The following is a 22,657-nucleotide window of genomic DNA, read 5'->3' on the forward strand; positions in this document are numbered from 1 at the left end:
AGGCTTGGCTTTTTTTTTTTTTTATTTAAAATTAAAATGGAAAAAAAAAAATATTAAAAACAAACCACTCACCTCCGCGCTCATCTCTCCAATTGCTCATGTTCGATTCTCCGGCTCAGTGTTCACTCTGTGCTGTGAATTTCCCCTGCGTTCACGCCCCTCGAGGTCACAGCACAAGCATAGTAACCTCCGCGGCCTGCCTATAGCTATAAGCTCCAACCGGGATTGAAGACTGGCCGGAGCTGCGGTGCCACGTAGGATGAAACAGGAAGGGTGGTCAGAAAAGTAACCGTGAGGTGGAAGGGGTTTTCTCTTCACACATTAATTATGCTCTGAATACATTTTCAAATACATCTTTAATAAGCCATTCTTCCACCTTAAGTGGACATCTATAGTCCTAGGTCTTTACAGTACCAAATATCCTTCTCTCATAGTAGAGCTCTTGTTATGAAGGGAGCAAAGTCCAATCTGTCCACTGTTATAATCTCAAGCCAGTCACTGTGCCCTGCTGGTGCTTGCGAATCTTGTTCAGCAGTTCCATGTACTGCACCATGGTGTCTGCAGGTGTATATAGTGCATCATGTTTGGAGCTGAAAACAGGGGGAACAGTTGGTGCATGACTACCCATAAAGCTCTGCATGAACTCCACCATTAGATTCCAGCAGTCCCCTGGCACAGCACACGGGCAGTAGTCCACCTTGGAAAGACAAAAATTGTGAAAATTAGTTTTGCCTTACATATAGCAGTAAAGGATTTTTTTTACACAGGATTAAAAGCTTACATGAAGTAGAATAGAAGTTCTGTGGTTTCTTTGTCTGTCTGGATTGGATGGGTAGTTACCATCATCTGGTGAGAATTTTATGTCAATAGAACCTTTACAAATATATTTACTTAGAAACTTGGTGTTCAATACTTATTTCACCCGCTGTGTATATATAAATTGTTTGGGGTCATTGTTTAATCACCATGTATAGATTACATTTACTTTAACTACAGGTCTTTTTTTTTTTTCCAGCCATCCCATTTTAATATGTGTACACACACACACACACACACACACACACACACACAAAGAGAGGGGGAGCCAGCACTGCCTGAGGATTGCATGCAAACAAAAAAAAAGTTTTTTTAGTGTAAATTCACAATTATTCCAACATACTATAATGCAAATTGAGATTTTTAGCAAATGATTGATCAATAATTCGAGCCACCCCTGCCAACGTCAAGGCAAATCTCTATAGGGGGTTCCTACTCTATATTTATATTTTCAATGTGCCATACGGCTAACTAATTAAATTAAAAGCAGAACCATATTAAAGCACAGATATACCTGATACATGTCAGAACCGCTCCCATGTTGCAAAGACAGGCTAAACTGCGAATTAAGGCAGTCCACGTCCCAGCTGTGTGCCGCACACACTGGGACAATGTCAGAACGAGCCCTCACAGTGCCCACCCAGCAGACATGAATGAAGGCGGAACAGGCCCAAGCATATGGTGCTTAAATAAGGATGCCTGTGGAAAAGGGCGTGGTAGCTGTGTGTGAACAGATTTGGTGTCTGTTCACATTGGCACATTGAAAATATAAATATAGAGTAGGACCCCCCCATATATCCACTCTCCAGTAGCAAGAAAGAAACATTGTGGAAATATGGAAATCCCATAGGTAAAAATGTTAATTACAAACCCTGGCAAAAATTATGGAATCACCTGGCTCGGAGGATGTTCATTCAGTTTACTTTTGTTTAAAAAAAAGCAGATCACAGACATGGCACAAAACTAAAGTCATTTCAAATGGCAACTTTCTGGCTTTAAGACCCGCAACACACATCCGTTTTTTTTTTGTACGTGTGCGGTACGTATTTGCACGTACCGGAGACACGTACACACTGAGACCCATGTTATTCAATGGTAGATGGCACACACACGTAAAATCACACGGAACGTGTGTCCGTGTGATAAGTACGTGTGTGCGCTTTTCTGCACGGACGACATGTCAGTTTTTGGCCGGAAACACGCAGGCACGGACCCGCTAAAGTCTATGGGTCCGTGCCTGCACGGACCGCACATGGAGTATGTCAGTGTTCAGCACGTTTCGTGCGTGTGCGTTTTTACACTAGCGATCTTATTTTTTTTTAACTTAAATTCAGTATACTTGCCTTTTTTTCTGCTGTTCTCAGTCATACTTACATTGGCGCTCGGTCTGTTTCTTCCCCCGGCTCATACCTACCGCTCCCCGATCACAAGCGCGGCGAGGAACAGCTGTGCAGAGAATACGCGGCAAATATTACTTTGAATATGCCGGCCGCTCATTAATCAATCTCTTATTCCCTGCTTTCCCCACCCACAGACGCCTGTGATTGGTTGCAGTCAGACACGCCTCCCACGCTGAGTGACAGCTGTCTCACTGCACCCAATCACAGCAGCCGGTGGGTGTGTCTATACTGTGCAGTAAAATAAATAAATAAATTTAAAAAACCGGCGTGCGGTCCCCCCAATTTTAATACCAGCCAGATAAAACCATACGGCTGAAGGCTGGTATTCTCAGGATGGGGAGCCCCACGTTATGGGGAGCCCCCCAGCCTAACAATATCAGTCAGCAGCCGACCCGGCTCTTCCCGATTTGCCCTGGTGCATTGGCATTCGGGGTAATAAGGAGTTTTTGGCAGCCCATAGCTGCCAATAAGTCCTAGATTAATCATGTTAGGCGTCTCCCCGAGATACCTTCCATGATTAATCTGTAAATTACAGTATATAAACACACACACCCGAACAATCCTTTATTAGAAAAAAACACTAATAAATTGCCTTGTTCACCAATTTTATAAGCCCGAAAAAGCCCTCCATGTCCGGCGTAATCCAGGATGGTCCAGCGTCGCTTCCAGCTCTGCTGCATGAAGGTGACCGGAGCTGCAGAAGACACCGCCGCTCCTATCAGCTCCACGCAGCTAATAAAGGGAATAGCGTGATCAGCTGAGCTGTCACTGAGGTTACTCGCGGCCAACGCTGAATACAGCTGATCGCGCTATTCCCTTCATTAGCTGCGTGGAGCTGACAAGAGCGGCGGTGTCTTCTGCAGCTCCGGTCACCTTCATGCAGCACAGCTGGATGCGACGCTGGACCATCCTGGATTACGCCGGATATGGAGGGCTTTTTCGGGCTTATAAAATTGGTGAACAAGGCAATTTATTAGTGGTTTTTTTTCTAATAAAGGATTGTTCGGGTGTGTGTGTTTATTTACTGTAATTTACAGATTAATCATGGAAGGTGTCTCGGGGAGACGCCTGACATGATTAATCTAGGACTTATTGTCAGCTATGGGCTGCCAAAAACTCCTTATTACCCCCGAATGCCAATGCACCAGGGCAAATCGGGAAGAGCCGGGTACAGTCCCAGAACTGTCGCATATAATGTATGCGGCAATTCTGGGCGGCTGCTGACTGATATTGTTAGGCTGGGGGGCTCCCCATAACGTGGGGCTCCCCATCCTGAGAATACCAGCCTTCAGCCCTATGGCTTTATCTGGCTGGTATTAAAGTTGGGGGGGACCGCACGCCATTTTTTTTAAATTATTTATTTTACTGCACAGTATAGACACGCCCACCGGCTGCTGTGATTGGGTGCAGTGAGACACCTGTCACTCAGCGTGGGGGGCGTGTCTGACTGCAACCAATCACAGGCGTCTGTGGGTGGGGAAAGCAGGGAATACGAGATTGATTAATGAGCGGCCGGCATATTCAAAGTAATTGTTGCCGCGTATTCTCTGCACAGCTGTTCCTCGCCGCGTTGGTTATCGGGGAGCAATAAGTATGAGAGAGGGCTGCTCACTTCAGTCACTCGGGGGATTAGCGATCACTGGTGAATCCTTCACAGGTGACCGCTAATCAGTACGCGACACACAGACAGAGTCGCGGCATGACAATGAAGTCGGGTGAAGTTCACCCGAGTTCATTCTCATCGCGCAACTCTGTCTGCTGTCAGCCGACATGTATCAACGACATTGTACAACACACAAACGGACATTCCACGTACACATACACGGGCATTTTACACACAAACACGGACATTTTACACGTACACACGGCTCGCATACGCCATCACACGGATGCCATACGTACCGGAGAAACGCCCAAAAAAAAAAAAAAAACGGAACACGGACCCGAAAAACGGACCGTGTCACACGGACGTTTTTTTATGCGGAAGTGTTTTAGGCCTAAGAAACACTAAAAAAAAAAAAAAAAGAATTATGAAACCATAATGTGTTAGCCAGTAACGGTTACTTTTCAATACCAAACAGGGGGAAAAATTATGGAATCACTCAATTCTGAGGAAAAAATTATGGAATCACCCTGTCAATTTTCATTCCCAAAACATCTGCATCAAATAAGATCTGCTCCTTAGTCTGCATCTAAAAAGGAGTGATCACACATTGGAGAGCTGTTGCACCAAGTGAACTAACATAAATCATGGCTCCAACACGAGAGATATCAATTGAAACAAAGGAGAGGATTATCAAAGTCTTAAAAGAGGGTAAATCATCACACAATGTTGCAAAAGATGTTGGTTGTTCAGTCAGCTGTGTAAAATCTGGACCAAATACAAACAACACGGGAAGGTTGTTAAAGGCAAACATACTGGTAGACCAAGGAAGACATCAAAGCGTCAAGACAGGAAACTTAAAAGCAATATGTCTCCAAAACAAGAAATACACAACAAAACAAATGAGGAACGAATGGGAGGAAACTGGAGTCAATGTCTGTGACCGAACTGTAAGAAACCGCCTAAAGGAAATGGGATTTACATACAGAAAAGCTAAACAATATAAAGATGACTGCCTGAAGAGAACTGTATATTTTCACAGTCATTGATGATATGGGGCTGCATGTCAGGTAAAGGCACTGGGGAGATGGCTGTCATTACATCTTCAATAAATGCCCACGTTTACATTGAAATTTTGGACACTTTTCTTATTTCATCAATTGAAAGGATGTTTGGGGATGATGAAATCATTTATCAAGATGATAATGCATCCTGCCATAGAGCAAAAACTGTGAAAACATTCCTTGAAAGAAGACACATAAGGTCAATGACATGGCCTGCAAATAGTCTCAATCCAATTGAAAATCTTTGGTGGAAGTTGAAGAAAATGGTCCATGACAAGGCTCCAACCTGCAAAGCTGATCTGGCAACAGCAATCAGAGAAAGTTGGAGCCAGATTGATAATGAGTGACAAACAGTACTCCTCAAGTCCATGCCTAAGAGACTGCAAGGTGTTATAAAAGCCAGAGGTTGTGCAACAAAATACTAGTGATGTATTGGAATGTTCTTTTGTTTGCTTGTATTTCATGATTCCATAATTTTTTCCCTGTTTGGCCTTGAAAAGTAACCCTTACTGCCTAGCACATTATGTTATCATGACTTTTTTTTAGTGTTTCTTAAAGCCAGAAAGTTGCCATTTGAAATGACTTTAGTTTTGTGCCATGTCTGTGATCTGCTTTTTTTTTTTTTAAACAAAAGTAAAACAACTGAATGAACATCCTCAGTGCCAGGAGATTCCATAATTTTTGCCAGGGGTTGTATATGCAAATGATAGAAAAATATGGCAAGAACTTACAGGCCGGTAATTGGTTAACCTGGCTGTTCTAACTTCCTAGCAAAAAATTAAGCAAAATCCCGGATCTTTAATGCCATGCTGAATGCACTTGGGCACACAAACCCACTGCTGCCCCTTTGCAATTGATGACAAATGACGTCTCAATGTGCTCAATGGGAGACTAGTCCAGAGATGCTGTAGGTCATAGTAATATGTTTCAGCCAGGCAGGCTTCTCACAGTAGCACAGCATGAGTAACATGCAGACAAGTGTTGCCATGTTGAAAATTGGAACACTGGAGAAAATGGCTATACCACTGATTCCAAGACCAAATAAATGTAATTGTGAGCAGTTAGTGTAGTTATAATGACAACTGGAGTGGTCCAACTGCTGTACATATCACACAAAAAAAAAAAAAAACAATCCTGGGGAGTACGACTTGTGCGATGTCCCTCGTGAAAGCCCAGAGGCTGGAAAGAAGGTATATCCTCTTCAGCGATGAATTCCACAATGACATCTGCAGATTGGTTTCGAGACCATATGGGCAACACCATGAAGAGGCCTTCACAAAGGAACATCACACCGGTCCTTCTACTGAGATAATTGTGTGTTGTGGCATAATGTACATTACCTGGACCCCTCCAGTCTTCATTACAGGTACACCAATTGGGGTTATATTGGTTGGGTGGCAGAATTTTGGACAATTGTCCAAAATGTCACAGGAGCCGTTTTTTTCTACTCGAGAATGGAAGGCCAAATGTTGCTCAAGCTGCTATGAGCAGCCTGCTTGGTCTATATGTGCTGCCATGCCCGGCAGCGTCTCCAATTTATCACATTTGGAACGTCATTGGTCGGCAAGAGGAAATGAAGTGGCCAGCGGCAGATCTTAATTTATGTAACCAAATGCATGCAGGGTGGCAGACCATTCCTCAGAAAGCCATTAATGACCTTACTGATAACTACCCATACTTACACACCTTGGCATGTTATGTGCATGACGCAAAGACAAAATACTGAAGAAAAAAAAATTAAAAAACACTCAAAGACGTTTTGAAACTTTTGTCCTCATTGGTTTATTGACTTGAGGACTTGTTCTTGGTGACGCTATTTCAATGTTGAGCAGTGTATATACACAGTACTATGGGCGTTTTAGACAGGCGTTTTGGAAGGAATGCTGGAAAGTTAAAAGGGGTTGTTAGAAGCCAACAGACAAAGCATTCAGTTAGCCATCTAATTGTAAAAACAAAGCACTTTTGTAATTTACGCAAAATGAAACATTTCCCAATATTCCATCTTTATGCATCCTTCCTGTTTTTACACTACTAATAATATTTCATTTTGTCTCCCAGAACTAAATCATATCAGTATTTGGTGTGACCAGAATTTCCCTTCAAGAAAGCATCAATTCTTCTAGGTACACTTTCACACAGTTTTTGAAGGAACTTGACAGGGAGACTGTGTCAAACATATTGGAGGACTAAACACAGATCTATGGATTTAGGCTTGTTCAAATCCTTGGGTCTCAGTGTCATCTCTCAGAGTCGATGATATTGAGATCAGGGCTACATTGGGGCCATATTATCACTTATAGGACTCCCTGTTCTTCCTTACACTGAAGATAGTTCTTGATGACATTGGATATATCTTTGGGCTCATTGACCTGCTGGAGAACCAGGTCAACAAGCCCAATAAAATTTGGTCAACCAGGTCAACAAATTTGGAACCAATCAGACGCCTCCCTGATGGTATTGTATGATTTTGAAGTATCTGCTTGCGTTTGTCAGCAATGAGGACACTATTGATCCTGACCCAATCCTGAATTGCAGCCCCAAACATGCAAGGAGCCCCCACCATGCCTGACTGTTGCCTGCAGACACTCATTATTGTACCATTCTCCAGCCCTTCAGTGAACAAATTCCCTTTATACTCAGATATTGCACATTTTGACTCATCAGTCCAGAGCATCTGAAGACATTCTTCTGCACCCCAGTTCCTATTTTTTCATCCATAATTGAGTCTTTTGACCTTGTTTCCAAGTTGGAAGTATGGAATTTTATCCGCAATTCTTCCATGAAGACCATTTGTGGCCAAACGTCTCTAAACACTAAATGAATATAGCTACGTCCCAAAGGTTGCTGCTAGTTCTGAGGTGACAATGCTGCTGGATATCCGATTTTGAAGGGAAGTAAGCATGAGGTGTCTTATCTGCTTTACTAAGTGTTCTTAGCCGAACACTGCATCTATGGTCCTCAACGTTTTCCATTTCTTTGAGTACTCAATGCAGAGATATACAGGTAAATACTTATCCATCAGGGAGCCATTTGATTGACTACAGATTTATTCTGCAGCAGGAGAATGTCCCCAAACATATATCCAATGTAATTAAGAACGTTCTTCAGCGTTAAAAGACAAGGCGTTCTGGAAGCATCCACAGAGCCCTGATCTCAGCATCTTCAAGTCTTAAGGCCCTATCACACACAGAGATAAATCTGCGGCAGGTCTGTGGTTGCAGTGAAATTGTGGACAATCAGTGCCAGGTTTGTGGCTGTGTACAAATGGAACAATATGTCCATGATTTCACTGCAACCACAGATCTGCCAAAGATTTATCTCTGTGTGTGACGGGCCTTAAGATTACATGGAGAGACAGAAGGATTTGCACAAGCCAACATTCACATAAGATCTGTGGTTGGTTCTCTAAGATGTTTAGAATAATCTCCATGCAGTGTTCCTTCAAACAGTATATGCAAAGCTATGTTAACATGCAGCAATTTTGCAGTGTTTTTTTTTTCTGTAGCCAATACCTGCGGTCTTGGCAGTAAAATACCATATTCAAAACACATTGAGGAGTTTTAGCTGTGCCTTTTTATTTAACAGCATTTTTTGGGTGCAGATTACATATGTGCTTTCATGCAATTTAGATTTCTCACGTATTGAATTGTGTCCACAGTGATTCAGCTGCCTTCATTCAAGGGAATGGCTGTCAGAGTTGCTGTAAAAATGCAAGGATTCTAACAAACTCCAATGCGGTGTTCGGTAGAGAGGATTGTATTATTGTGAACCTAGCCCGAGTCCTTTATCTGGCTCAGTGTTTTGCAAACAGGTTTCAAAGTTATTTCAAATTAGTGCACGTAAACACATAGAAATCAACATCCCTTAGATATATACTGGAAATTCTGCAGCCATGCACCTATAATGGCTGCTCTGCTATACTACCGTAGTTTGTTCCCCTTTTTGTGAAGTACCTTTCCTACTGGACATATGACTCTTAAAGGTAAATATTGTAATACAGTTGACCACAGCCATTTACCGTATAATGTACAGCAAAATATGAAAAAGGTATTGTAGGATGAAATGTGAAGGATGACTTCTGAATCCTCAGGATTCTCCATTGCCAGCGGTGAAAGTGGGCAGTCATATGACTGCAAGTAAGAAATTTGCATAAATACAGTCACATTTCGACTAGACGTGAGCAGCTTCACTGAGTGTACGTCTAGTCAGCATATGACCGTATGTAAGCAAATTACACACTTGCAGGTACGTTACCACCCGCTGTCGCCGATGTTACCAGACTTCTGGAACTATGAGGTTTGTATGCTTGACCTCCACTGCATTCAGACTGGGCAATTTAAAGCCCAGTTTTCTGGAATGGCAGGGGTGGAGGTGAGGGAACCTCCGATCAGACCCCTGTTATCAGTTGCTTATCTTCAATCAATAGAAATTAACTTCTAAATGACTTGCAAAACTGATTTAAATAATATTCAGCACCCATTCTGCACCATGTTAAATACGTGCTACAATATTGCAGGTATTTTTGGGCCGGTAAAGGAAAAGACGGTACCTCCACAGATATCCCTCGACCACTCTGTCCCATAGTGACTGTACCGATCTTGATAAGGAAATCACAATACTGGTAACGAGTGCCACGTGTCTCTATCTTGTTGGCCTTTGCATTTTGGAAGAATCCTTTTAGTTTTATCATCAGTACATCCAGGTTCTGGTCAGCAACTAAGCAGGGACCATTCTCAAACAGAGCAAAGGTACTGAGAGGGTGTTCTGAGCAGTGCATGATGTAAAGAAGCTTCCCAGGCTGACCTAGATCACATCAATACACAAAGAGAGAAAAAGATCAGTTAGAAGCAATGTTAGAGGCCATGGTAATTACTGATGACTAGTGATGAACGAGCACCACCATGCTCGGGTGCTCAGTACTGGTGATGATCGAGCACTACCATGCTCGGGTGCTCAGTACTGGTAATGATCGAGCACTACCATGCTCAGGTGCTTAGTTCCTATTGATGAGCGAGCACTACCATGCTCTGGTGCTCAGTACTGGTGATGAGCGAGCACTACCATGCTCTGGTGCTCAGTACTGGTGATGAGCGAGCACTACCATGCTCTGGTGCTCAGTACTGGTGATGAGCGAGCACTACCATGCTCTGGTGCTCAGTACTGGTGATGAGCGAGCACTACCATGCTCTGGTGCTCAGTACTGGTGATGAGCGAGCACTACCATGCTCTGGTGCTCAGTACTGGTGACGAGCGAGCACTACCATGCTCTGGTGCTCAGTACTGGTGATGAGCGAGCACTACCATGCTCTGGTGCTCAGTACTGGTGATGAGCGAGCACTACCATGCTCTGGTGCTCAGTACTGGTTATGAGCGAGCACTACCATGCTCAGGTGCTTACTTCCTATTGAGCGAGCACTACCATGCTCTGGTGCTCAGTACTGGTGATGAGCGAGCACTACCATGCTCTGGTGCTCAGTACTGGTGATGAGCGAGCACTACCATGCTCTGGTGCTCAGTACTGGTGACGAGCGAGCACTACCATGCTCTGGTGCTCAGTACTGGTGATGAGCGAGCACTACCATGCTCTGGTGCTCAGTACTGGTGATGAGCGAGCACTACCATGCTCTGGTGCTCAGTACTGGTGATGAGCGAGCACTACCATGCTCTGGTGCTCAGTACTGGTTATGAGCGAGCACTACCATGCTCTGGTGCTCAGTACTGGTTATGAGCGAGCACTACCATGCTCTGGTGCTCAGTACTGGTTATGAGCGAGCACTACCATGCTCTGGTGCTCAGTACTGGTGATGAGCGAGCACTACCATGCTCTGGTGCTCAGTACTGGTGATGAGCGAGCACTACCATGCTCTGGTGCTCAGTACTGGTGATGAGCGAGCACTACCATGCTCTGGTGCTCAGTACTGGTGATGAGCGAGCACTACCATGCTCTGGTGCTCAGTACTGGTGATGAGCGAGCACTACCATGCTCTGGTGCTCAGTACTGGTGATGAGCGAGCACTACCATGCTCTGGTGCTCAGTACTGGTGACGAGCGAGCACTACCATACCATGCTCTGGTGCTCAGTACTGGTGATGAGCGAGCACTACCATGCTCTGGTGCTCAGTACTGGTTATGAGCGAGCACTACCATGCTCTGGTGCTCAGTACTGGTTATGAGCGAGCACTACCATGCTCTGGTGCTCAGTACTGGTTATGAGCGAGCACTACCATGCTCAGGTGCTTACTTCCTATTGAGCGAGCACTACCATGCTCTGGTGCTCAGTACTGGTGATGAGCGAGCACTACCATGCTCTGGTGCTCAGTACTGGTGATGAGCGAGCACTACCATGCTCTGGTGCTCAGTACTGGTGATGAGCGAGCACTACCATGCTCTGGTGCTCAGTACTGGTGACGAGCGAGCACTACCATGCTCTGGTGCTCAGTACTGGTGATGAGTGAGCACTACCATGCTCTGGTGCTCAGTACTGGTGATGAGCGAGCACTACCATGCTCTGGTGCTCAGTACTGGTTATGAGCGAGCACTACCATGCTCTGGTGCTCAGTACTGGTGATGAGCGAGCACTACCATGCTCTGGTGCTCAGTACTGGTGATGAGCGAGCACTACCATGCTCTGGTGCTCAGTACTGGTTATGAGCGAGCACTACCATGCTCTGGTGCTCAGTACTGGTTATGAGCGAGCACTACCATGCTCTGGTGCTCAGTACTGGTGATGAGCGAGCACTACCATGCTCTGGTGCTCAGTACTGGTTATGAGCGAGCACTACCATGCTCTGGTGCTCAGTACTGGTTATGAGCGAGCACTACCATGCTCTGGTGCTCAGTACTGGTTATGAGCGAGCACTACCATGCTCTGGTGCTCAGTACTGGTGATGAGTGAGCACTACCATGCTCAGTAATCGTGAAAAGAGCTAGAGGGAAAAGAGCACAATAGGGTCTTACCCAGTAACAAGGAATAAAAGTAATAAGGGAATGTGCTCACCTTATTGGGTTGTGTTGTGTATCACACAAGCAGAAGTAAAGCCTGTAAAAAGCTGCTGCAGAGTCCACGTGCTGAAGAAGCCAAAGATCAGTCGGGAAATTGTAAAATGTGGAACTGTTACTGCGCTGCTGGAGATACACGACACACATCCAGGAGAGGTATAATGCAAGGTGGTTTAATTCAAACCATTCTCAAGTGTAAAGGCCTTGTTACACGCAACGACATCGCTAACGAGATATCGCTGGGGTCACGGAATTTGTGATGCACATCCGGCGTCGTTAGCGACGTCGTTGCGTGTGACAGCTGCAAGCGACCGCTAACGATCAGAAAAACAGCAAAAATCGTTGATTGTTGACACGTCGTTCCTTTCCCAAATATCGCTGCTCACTTTGGACGCAGGTTGCTCGTCGTTCCTGCATCAGCACACATCCCTATGTGCGACACCTCAGGAACGACAAACAACAGCGTTCCTGCATTCTCCGAAACGAGGTGGGAGTGACGTTAATGCGGCTGCTCTCTGCCCCTCCACTTCTATTGGTGGCCCGCTGTGTGACGTCACTGTGACGCCGCACGAACCTCCCCCTTAAACAAAGGGGTTTGTTCGCCAGCGCGACGTCATTAGGAAGGTATGTGCGTGACGCGTACTAGCGATATTGTTCGCCACGGACAATGATTTTCCCGTGACGCACGCAAGACGGGGGCGGGTGTGATCGCTAGCGACATAGCTAGCGATGTCGCAGCGTGTAAAGCGGCCTTAAGCCCACTTTTTTCGTCAGGAAATCCACCAGCATTCGTAACAAGCAGGTGGATGCTCGGATGGGCGCAACTCAAGCACCCGAGTGTAATGGACGTCAATGGAGAACTCGAGCAGTTTTCCAGAAGATTTTCATTACAAATGCTCGAGCTCCCCATTGACGTCTATTATACTCAGGTACTTGAGGAGTCATGCCCATTCAAGCACCCAACTGCTCATTACAAGTACAGAGCATGGTAGTGCTCAATCACCACTACTGATGACCCATCTTTGGGATAAGTGATCACAATGAGATCATTATGGGTGAAAACAGCTGAAAAGCTACAGAGCTCCTCTAACACAAATGTCCCACAAACTGCGGCAGACACCGTGCTGACATCGCTGTAAAGGGGCCAGTGTAGGAGGTTGTATAAATGCTGTTTTTATTTTACATCAGCACTGTTACTTTAAGATGGGGTTGTGCAATAAACAGTGAGAACTGAGAGCAGCTGTTGGTGATGTTCCCATCTAAGTACTGTATGCAATCTCTTCTGGACCCTAAACTAAAAAGTCCTACTTATTATCAATGAAGAGCTTTAATGTAATTTCCCAGTATATACAGGGTGGTCCAAGAATAGGTGGACAGTTTGTGTAATAGGGTTATCAAACATGGTGTAAAGTGAAACTGACTCAGTTGCCAGTAGCAACCAATCAGATTCCACCTTTCATTTGCCAAGAGCCTGTGAAGAATGAAAAGTGGAATATGATTGGTTCCTAAGGGCAACTGAGTCAGTTTCACTGTACACCATGATTGACAACCCTATTACACATACTGTCCACTTACTTTTGGACCACCCTGTATTTACAGGATGGAAGCAATCCCCAGACCAGATCTTAGTAAACAGCTTCATGGCCGGTGCAGAGCACTGCAATTCAGGTGAAGGAGAGAACTGCAGTCCTTGGCAGTGAAGTCTACACAATGTGTGCAGCTAAGCCATGCGTGGCCCCCCGATTTCATATTGATGACCTATCTGCAGTATAGGACAACGCTTTAATATATGACTTTTATGCAAGACTCAAGTACATGTAACCTACAACACTTGCCAGTAGGTTTATACAATTCCAGAGAATGCTCCCATGGCATCTGCCACCTATGGGGCTAAACATTTAAGCTCTATACAGGTTTGTCCCTTGTGATGCCCATTTAGCCATTTACATCCGGTTTTAGATTGATGAGAATTTTGTATGATTATATGCCTTAAAAGTACCTATCACCAGTGTCTGAGGCTTTACTAAATATACCCATTAACAAAAGAGGACTCAAAGGTGGCCTCCTAAAAGACTTGTCATTCTAGCAAAAGTCGGCTCTGAACATCTGGGTTGTGGGTTTCCATCCCACAACCCTTCTTCACTGTGAAAATCGAGGCCTCAGGTGTTATCATGAGACCACATTCTTTGTTTCCACCAACCCTGCTGGAGTACTTTACTAAGCTGTTACAGAACAGGGACATCATTGAAGCGGTCACCATTCAGTAATCGATTAGTAAAGTAGAGCGGAGCAGCGCTCAGTTACTGCAAAAACAGTGAGATCTCGCTCTTTCACAGTCATGGGAAGCCACAGAGGGTTGTGGGACCCCACACCACGTGCTGGATACCACCATGTGGAAGTTCAGAGCCAACGGTTGCTAGAATGTGTGGTCCTTTAGGGGGCATTAAAGGGAACCAACCATTAGGATTTTCAGAAAAGAAAAGCCAGTGCTATACTGGCGCTAGGATGCTGAATGTAAGCATACCTTTAGTTCTGAGATTGGAGGTTTTATTTCAGAAATACAGGGTGGTCCAAACGTAGGTGGACATTATGTGTAATAGGGTTATCAAACATGGTGTAAAGTGAAACTGACTCAGTTGCCCTTAGCAACCAATCAGATTCCACCTTTCATTTTCCAAAGTCTGTGAAGAATGAAAAGTGGAATCTGGTTGCTAAGGGAAACTGAGCTAGTTTCACTTTACACCATGTTTTATAACACTATTACACATACTGTCCACCTACTTTTGGACCACCCTGTATGTGCAAGTAAAGTTCCAGCAATGTACTGCTATTTGATTGACAGGTGCAACAGGGACAGGAATATGTGAGTTGGGTCTTGCTATCTATTTCTGTCCCTGTTTCCCTGCCTGGCCTTGCTCTCCCTGTCGCCGTCATTAATTCCAGTGCATGCGCAGTGGCATTTGTGACTATTGCAGAAATCTCTTCACTTTCTTTGGAGGCGGCACATAGCGCTATACCCAGCCCCATCTTTCTGAACACTGTTTTCCTGGATTTTTTCTCCGGTCTCCTCTGAAGTGTGTGGCTCGTGTTAGTCTGGGTGCGGTGACCTGATTTTGGGGGCAGTCTCCACTTCTCTTGTGACTGCGCACGCACCCACGGTCACAATAAGAGCAGAGGATGATAGGGCGCATGTGCCGCCATTGCACAGCGCGTACAACAGTCTGATGCAGGAAGACAGTGTTCACAAAGATGGCACCGAAGATAGCGCTATGTGCAGGCTCCATCTTACTGAAGAGTTTTGTGCAATACTTACAAATACTACTGCGAACATGTTGGAATTGACATCTATGACTGCAACAGGGGGAAGGAAAGCCCGGCAGACAGGGGCGGGAATAGATAGCAAAACCCGACACACATATTCCCGCTCCTATTGCACCTGTCAGTCAAATAGCAGTGCAGTGCTGGAATATTACTTGCACATATTTCTGAAATAAAACATCCAATCTCAGAACAAAACTTAATAACACACAACATCAACTCAACAGCACTGCAGCCAATCACCTCAACACCTCTGACCCAATAAACATCTGAGTCATCCTAAGCTCACTGATTGGCTGCAGCGCTGCAGATGTGAAATTAGCATTGCAGACTGACAGACCCTGGGAGCAGAGGGGCTGAGCGCCAGATCCGCGTAGAGGAAGTAAAGCAGGATTATTTTTGTTGTTGTGGTTTTAAAACGAATTGCAGCCAGGGGTTATGTGAGATTCTAAAACGCCATTAATTCTGCATCCAAGGTAAGGAAATAAGGTACTTAAGAAGCCGAGAAAATCTGCACAAAACACTTATTGTATGTCAGATATATCATTTGCAGCATGCTCATTATTTGTGGAGATTAAGCAGGAAAATTACACTAACCCCCAGGTAGTTCAGCTTTTTTAAGAAGAGGGTCCACTCCCAAAAAAATCATGCCCTGGCAGTGACTGACAGACTGCACAGATGCAGAGTGTGCCTACAGCGGTCACTGGCAGAATATTGCACAATGGCTGGAAATCGCTCCCTGCCCTGTCCTCATAACTGAAAGCTTTCTGCTCTTGGGAGGAAAGAAAGTTCAGTTTAGATTTCAGCTCTGGAGTCTTTGAAGAACACAACTCAGATTACCTAAAGGCAAATTTACATGTGATTCATTTTGTTCCATGAAAAGTCCTATACAAATGAATGAGAATCCCGACCGACTCTGCATTGAGAAGTGATGGGTCCCAATCTCTGGGTATAGGCTTCACTGGCAGGACCACATCTGATGTACATACGGCCTGGGACAACATGGCGACTAGTTCAGAGCTGTGATTCGCTCTACACATAATGGGCAAGTTGCAGTCCGTGAAGCTGCCATTGAAATCTATAGGAAGTCATGTGCGACTTGTCACCGGTGACTGAAAATCCAATACATTTGGAAACATTTGCATCCGTCAGTGTTCACAGTGCGCCCTAAGCGAAATAGTGACATCTAATGTTGCTGCGAGCCTCAGCCTTTTCCTGCAGATACGCCTTGCAATGGCTAGAGGTTTTGGATGGGACATTACTGATTCATAGATACACCCCAGATGTCTGCAGCAGCGAGTGGTCATGGACAGGACATTACCGGATCATAGATACACGCTGCAATAGCTAAAGGTCTTGGACGGGACATTACCGGATCATAGATACACGCTGCAATAGCTAAAGGTCATGGATGGGACATTACTGGATCATAGATACATGTTACGATGGCCAGAGATCACGGATGGGACATTACCGGATCATAGATACACGCTGCGATGGCCAGAGGGAATAGACAGGACATTACCGGATCATAGATACACACTGTGATGGCCAGAGGGAATAGACGGGACATTACCGGATCATACATACACACTGCGATGGCCAGAGGGAATGGACGGGGCATTATCGGATCATAGATACACACTGCGATGGCCAGAGGGAATGGACGGGGCATTATCGGATCATAGATACACACTGCGATGGCCAGAGGGAATGGACGGGGCATTACCGGATCATAGATACACACTGCGATGGCCAGAGGGAATGGACGGGGCATTACCGGATCATAGATACACACTGCGATGGCCAGAGGGAATGGACGGGGCATTACCGGATCATAGATACACACTGCGATGGCCAGAGGGAATGGACGGGGCATTACCGGATCATAGATACACACTGCGATGGCCAGAGGGAATGGACGGGGCATTACCGGATCATAGATACACACTGCGATGGCCAGAGGGAATAGACGGGACATTACCGGATCATACATACACACTGCGATAGCCAGAGGGAATAGACGGGACATTACCGGATCATACATACACACTGCGATAGCCAGAGGGAATAGACGGGACATTACCGGATCATACATACACACTGCGATAGCCAGAGGGAATAGACGGGACATTACCGGATCATACATACACACTGCGATAGCCAGAGGGAATAGACGGGACATTACCGGATCATACATACACACTGCGATGGCCAGAGGGAATGGACGGGACATTACCGGATCATACATACACACTGCGATGGCCAGAGGGAATAGACGGGACATTACCGGATCATACATACACACTGCGATGGCCAGAGGGAATGGACGGGACATTACCGGATCATACATACACACTGCGCTAGCCAGAGGGAATAGACGGGACATTACCGGATCATACATACACACTGCGCTAGCCAGAGGGAATAGACGGGACATTACCGGATCATACATACACACTGTGATGGCCAGAGGGAATGGACGGGGCATTACCGGATCATAGATACACGCTGCGCTGGCCAGAGGGAATGGACGGGACATTACCGGATCATAGATACACGCTGCGATGGCCAGAGGGAATAGACGGGGCATTATCGGATCATAGATACACGCTGCGATGGCCAGAGGGAATAGACGGGGCATTATCGGATCATAGATACACGCTGTGATGGCCAGAGGGAATAGACGGGACATTACCGGATCATACATACACACTGCGATAGCCAGAGGGAATAGACGGGACATTACCGGATCATACATACACACTGCGATAGCCAGAGGGAATAGACGGGACATTACCGGATCATACATACACACTGCGATAGCCAGAGGGAATAGACGGGACATTACCGGATCATACATACACACTGCGATAGCCAGAGGGAATAGACGGGACATTACCGGATCATACATACACACTGCGATGGCCAGAGGGAATGGACGGGACATTACCGGATCATACATACACACTGCGATGGCCAGAGGGAATAGACGGGACATTACCGGATCATACATACACACTGCGATGGCCAGAGGGAATGGACGGGACATTACCGGATCATACATACACACTGCGCTAGCCAGAGGGAATAGACGGGACATTACCGGATCATACATACACACTGCGCTAGCCAGAGGGAATAGACGGGACATTACCGGATCATACATACACACTGTGATGGCCAGAGGGAATGGACGGGGCATTACCGGATCATAGATACACGCTGCGCTGGCCAGAGGGAATGGACGGGACATTACCGGATCATAGATACACGCTGCGATGGCCAGAGGGAATAGACGGGGCATTATCGGATCATAGATACACGCTGCGATGGCCAGAGGGAATAGACGGGGCATTATCGGATCATAGATACACGCTGTGATGGCCAGAGGGAATGGACGGGACATTACCGGATCATACATACACACTAGGATGGCCAGAGGGAATAGACGGGACATTACCGGATCATACATACACACTGTGATGGCCAGAGGGAATGGACGGGGCATTACCGGATCATACATACACACTATGATGGCCAGAGGGAATGGACGGGGCATTACCGGATCATACATACACACTGTGATGGCCAGAGGGAATAGACGGGGCATTACCGGATCATACATACACACTGTGATGGCCAGAGGGAATGGACGGGGCATTACCGGATCATACATACACACTATGATGGCCAGAGGGAATGGACGGGGCATTACCGGATCATACATACACACTGCGATGGCCAGAGGGAATGGACGGGGCATTACCGGATCATACATACACACTGTGATGGCCAGAGGGAATGGACGGACCATTACCGGATCATACATACACACTGCGCTAGCCAGAGGGAATGGACGGGGCATTACCGGATCATAGATACACGCTGCGATGGCCAGAGGGAATAGACGGGACATTACCGGATCATAGATACACACTGTGATGGCCAGAGGGAATGGACGGGGCATTACCGGATCATACATACACACTGTGATGGCCAGAGGGAATGGACGGGGCATTACCGGATCATAGATACACGCTGCGCTGGCCAGAGGGAATGGACGGGACATTACCGGATCATAGATACACGCTGCGATGGCCAGAGGGAATAGACGGGGCATTATCGGATCATAGATACACGCTGCGATGGCCAGAGGGAATAGACGGGGCATTATCGGATCATAGATACACGCTGTGATGGCCAGAGGGAATGGACGGGACATTACCGGATCATACATACACACTATGATGGCCAGAGGGAATAGACGGGACATTACCGGATCATACATACACACTGTGATGGCCAGAGGGAATGGACGGGGCATTACCGGATCATACATACACACTATGATGGCCAGAGGGAATGGACGGGGCATTACCGGATCATACATACACACTGTGATGGCCAGAGGGAATAGACGGGGCATTACCGGATCATACATACACACTGTGATGGCCAGAGGGAATGGACGGGGCATTACCGGATCATACATACACACTGCGATGGCCAGAGGGAATAGACGGGACATTACCGGATCATAGATACACACTGTGATGGCCAGAGGGAATAGACGGGACATTACCGGATCATAGATACACACTGTGATGGCCAGAGGGAATGGACGGGGCATTACCGGATCATACATACACACTGCGATGGCCAGAGGGAATAGACGGGACATTACCGGATCATACATACACACTATGATGGCCAGAGGGAATAGACGGGACATTACCGGATCATACATACACACTGTGATGGCCAGAGGGAATGGACGGGACATTACCGGATCATAGATACACGCTGCGATGGCCAGAGGGAATAGACGGGGCATTATCGGATCATAGATACACGCTGCGATGGCCAGAGGGAATAGACGGGGCATTATCGGATCATAGATACACGCTGTGATGGCCAGAGGGAATGGACGGGACATTACCGGATCATACATACACACTATGATGGCCAGAGGGAATAGACGGGACATTACCGGATCATACATACACACTGTGATGGCCAGAGGGAATGGACGGGGCATTACCGGATCATACATACACACTATGATGGCCAGAGGGAATGGACGGGGCATTACCGGATCATACATACACACTGTGATGGCCAGAGGGAATAGACGGGGCATTACCGGATCATACATACACACTGCGATGGCCAGAGGGAATAGACGGGACATTACCGGATCATACATACACACTGCGATGGCCAGAGGGAATAGACGGGACATTACCGGATCATAGATACACACTGTGATGGCCAGAGGGAATAGACGGGACATTACCGGATCATAGATACACACTGTGATGGCCAGAGGGAATGGACGGGGCATTACCGGATCATACATACACACTGTGATAGCCAGAGGGAATGGACGGGACATTACCGGATCATACATACACACTGCGATGGCCAGAGGGAATGGACGGGGCATTATCGGATCATACATACACACTGTGATGGCCAGAGGGAATGGACGGGGCATTACCGGATCATAGATACACACTGCGATGGCCAGAGGGAATGGACGGGGCATTACCGGATCATACATACACACTGTGATGGCCAGAGGGAATGGACGGGGCATTACCGGATCATACATACACACTATGATGGCCAGAGGGAATGGACGGGGCATTACCGGATCATACATATACACTGTGATGGCCAGAGGGAATGGACGGGGCATTACCGGATCATACATACACACTATGATGGCCAGAGGGAATGGACGGGGCATTACCGGATCATACATACACACTGCGATGGCCAGAGGGAATAGACGGGACATTACCGGATCATACATACACACTATGATGGCCAGAGGGAATAGACGGGACATTACCGGATCATACATACACACTGTGATGGCCAGAGGGAATGGACGGGGCATTACCGGATCATACATACACACTGCGATGGCCAGAGGGAATAGACGGGACATTACCGGATCATAGATACACACTATGATGGCCAGAGGGAATAGACGGGACATTACCGGATCATACATACACACTGTGATGGCCAGAGGGAATGGACGGGGCATTACCGGATCATACATACACACTATGATGGCCAGAGGGAATGGACGGGGCATTACCGGATCATACATACACACTGTGATGGCCAGAGGGAATAGACGGGGCATTACCGGATCATACATACACACTGTGATGGCCAGAGGGAATGGACGGGGCATTACCGGATCATAGATACACGCTGCGCTGGCCAGAGGGAATGGACGGGACATTACCGGATCATAGATACACGCTGCGATGGCCAGAGGGAATAGACGGGGCATTATCGGATCATAGATACACGCTGCGATGGCCAGAGGGAATAGACGGGGCATTATCGGATCATAGATACACGCTGTGATGGCCAGAGGGAATGGACGGGACATTACCGGATCATACATACACACTATGATGGCCAGAGGGAATAGACGGGACATTACCGGATCATACATACACACTGTGATGGCCAGAGGGAATGGACGGGGCATTACCGGATCATACATACACACTGCGATGGCCAGAGGGAATGGACGGGACATTACCGGATCATACATACACACTGCGATGGCCAGAGGGAATGGACGGGGCATTACCGGATCATACATACACACTGCGATGGCCAGAGGGAATGGACGGGGCATTACCGGATCATACATACACACTGCGATGGCCAGAGGGAATGGACGGGGCATTACCGGATCATACATACACACTGTGATGGCCAGAGGGAATGGACGGGACATTACCGGATCATACATACACACTGCGATGGCCAGAGGGAATAGACGGGACATTACCGGATCATACATACACACTGCGATGGCCAGAGGGAATGGACGGGGCATTACCGGATCATACATACACACTGCGATGGCCAGAGGGAATAGACGGGACATTACCGGATCATACATACACACTGCGATGGCCAGAGGGAATGGACGGGGCATTACCGGATCATACATACACACTGCGATGGCCAGAGGGAATGGACGGGGCATTACCGGATCGCACTGATTGGCAGTATGGCGGGGATCACACGTGGCCAGAATACCTGTGGTCCCCACAGTGGTCCCTGCTGTATGGTAGGTCTCACAATCCACGAAGAACGTCCCCTGCTTCTCCGCTCCCATTTGTTCCAGCTTGCGGGTGAGGATTTCCACAGTTTGCTGGACACTTTTCCCCTCTGCTAATGGAACCTGTGTAACACTATATGGGAGCACAAGAAGCTTTTATTAGTAAATCGAGGTTTGCAGAGCGCACAGCTTTCCTGCCCAGCCACTGCACTACACCGGCATCCCTCACCATGTCACCCCCATCGGTAGCTGCGACAGAGTATGGGCTCCTGCTCATAGGTAATAGTTCCGACGTCATTTGGTCACGTGCCTACACCCGACTCGTCGCTGTTAAATGACGTCACCGCGCACG

The 22,657-nt window shown here is 46.9% G+C and overlaps 1 protein-coding gene across 1 annotated transcript; it reads right to left on the bottom strand.

Moving 5' to 3' along the window:
- Positions 1-337: 337 nt before the first annotated feature.
- On the bottom strand, positions 338-22,636 carry MED20 (mediator complex subunit 20). Its single transcript, XM_075335789.1, has 4 exons — positions 22,535-22,636; positions 22,284-22,438; positions 9,433-9,686; positions 338-697 (listed from the first exon to the last, which is right to left on the bottom strand). The coding sequence occupies exons 1-4, from the start codon at positions 22,546-22,548 to the stop codon at positions 479-481; spliced, it is 642 nt and encodes a 213-aa protein (XP_075191904.1). The 5' UTR covers positions 22,549-22,636; the 3' UTR covers positions 338-478.
- Positions 22,637-22,657: the final 21 nt, after the last annotated feature.

This window comes from Anomaloglossus baeobatrachus, chromosome 2, assembly GCF_048569485.1.
Source record: "Anomaloglossus baeobatrachus isolate aAnoBae1 chromosome 2, aAnoBae1.hap1, whole genome shotgun sequence".
In the NCBI taxonomy this organism is placed as follows: Eukaryota; Metazoa; Chordata; class Amphibia; order Anura; family Aromobatidae; genus Anomaloglossus; species Anomaloglossus baeobatrachus.

Bases quoted from the DNA above. Each gene is read 5' to 3' on its own strand.
- MED20 (XM_075335789.1), bottom strand. The intron at 9,687-22,283 runs GTATTCTGGCCA...GATGTGATCTAG, and splicing joins GACCACTGTGGGGACCACAG to GTCAGCCTGGGAAGCTTCTT. The intron at 698-9,432 runs GTACCGTCTTTT...TGTCTTTCCAAG, and splicing joins GTCGAGGGATATCTGTGGAG to GTGGACTACTGCCCGTGTGC.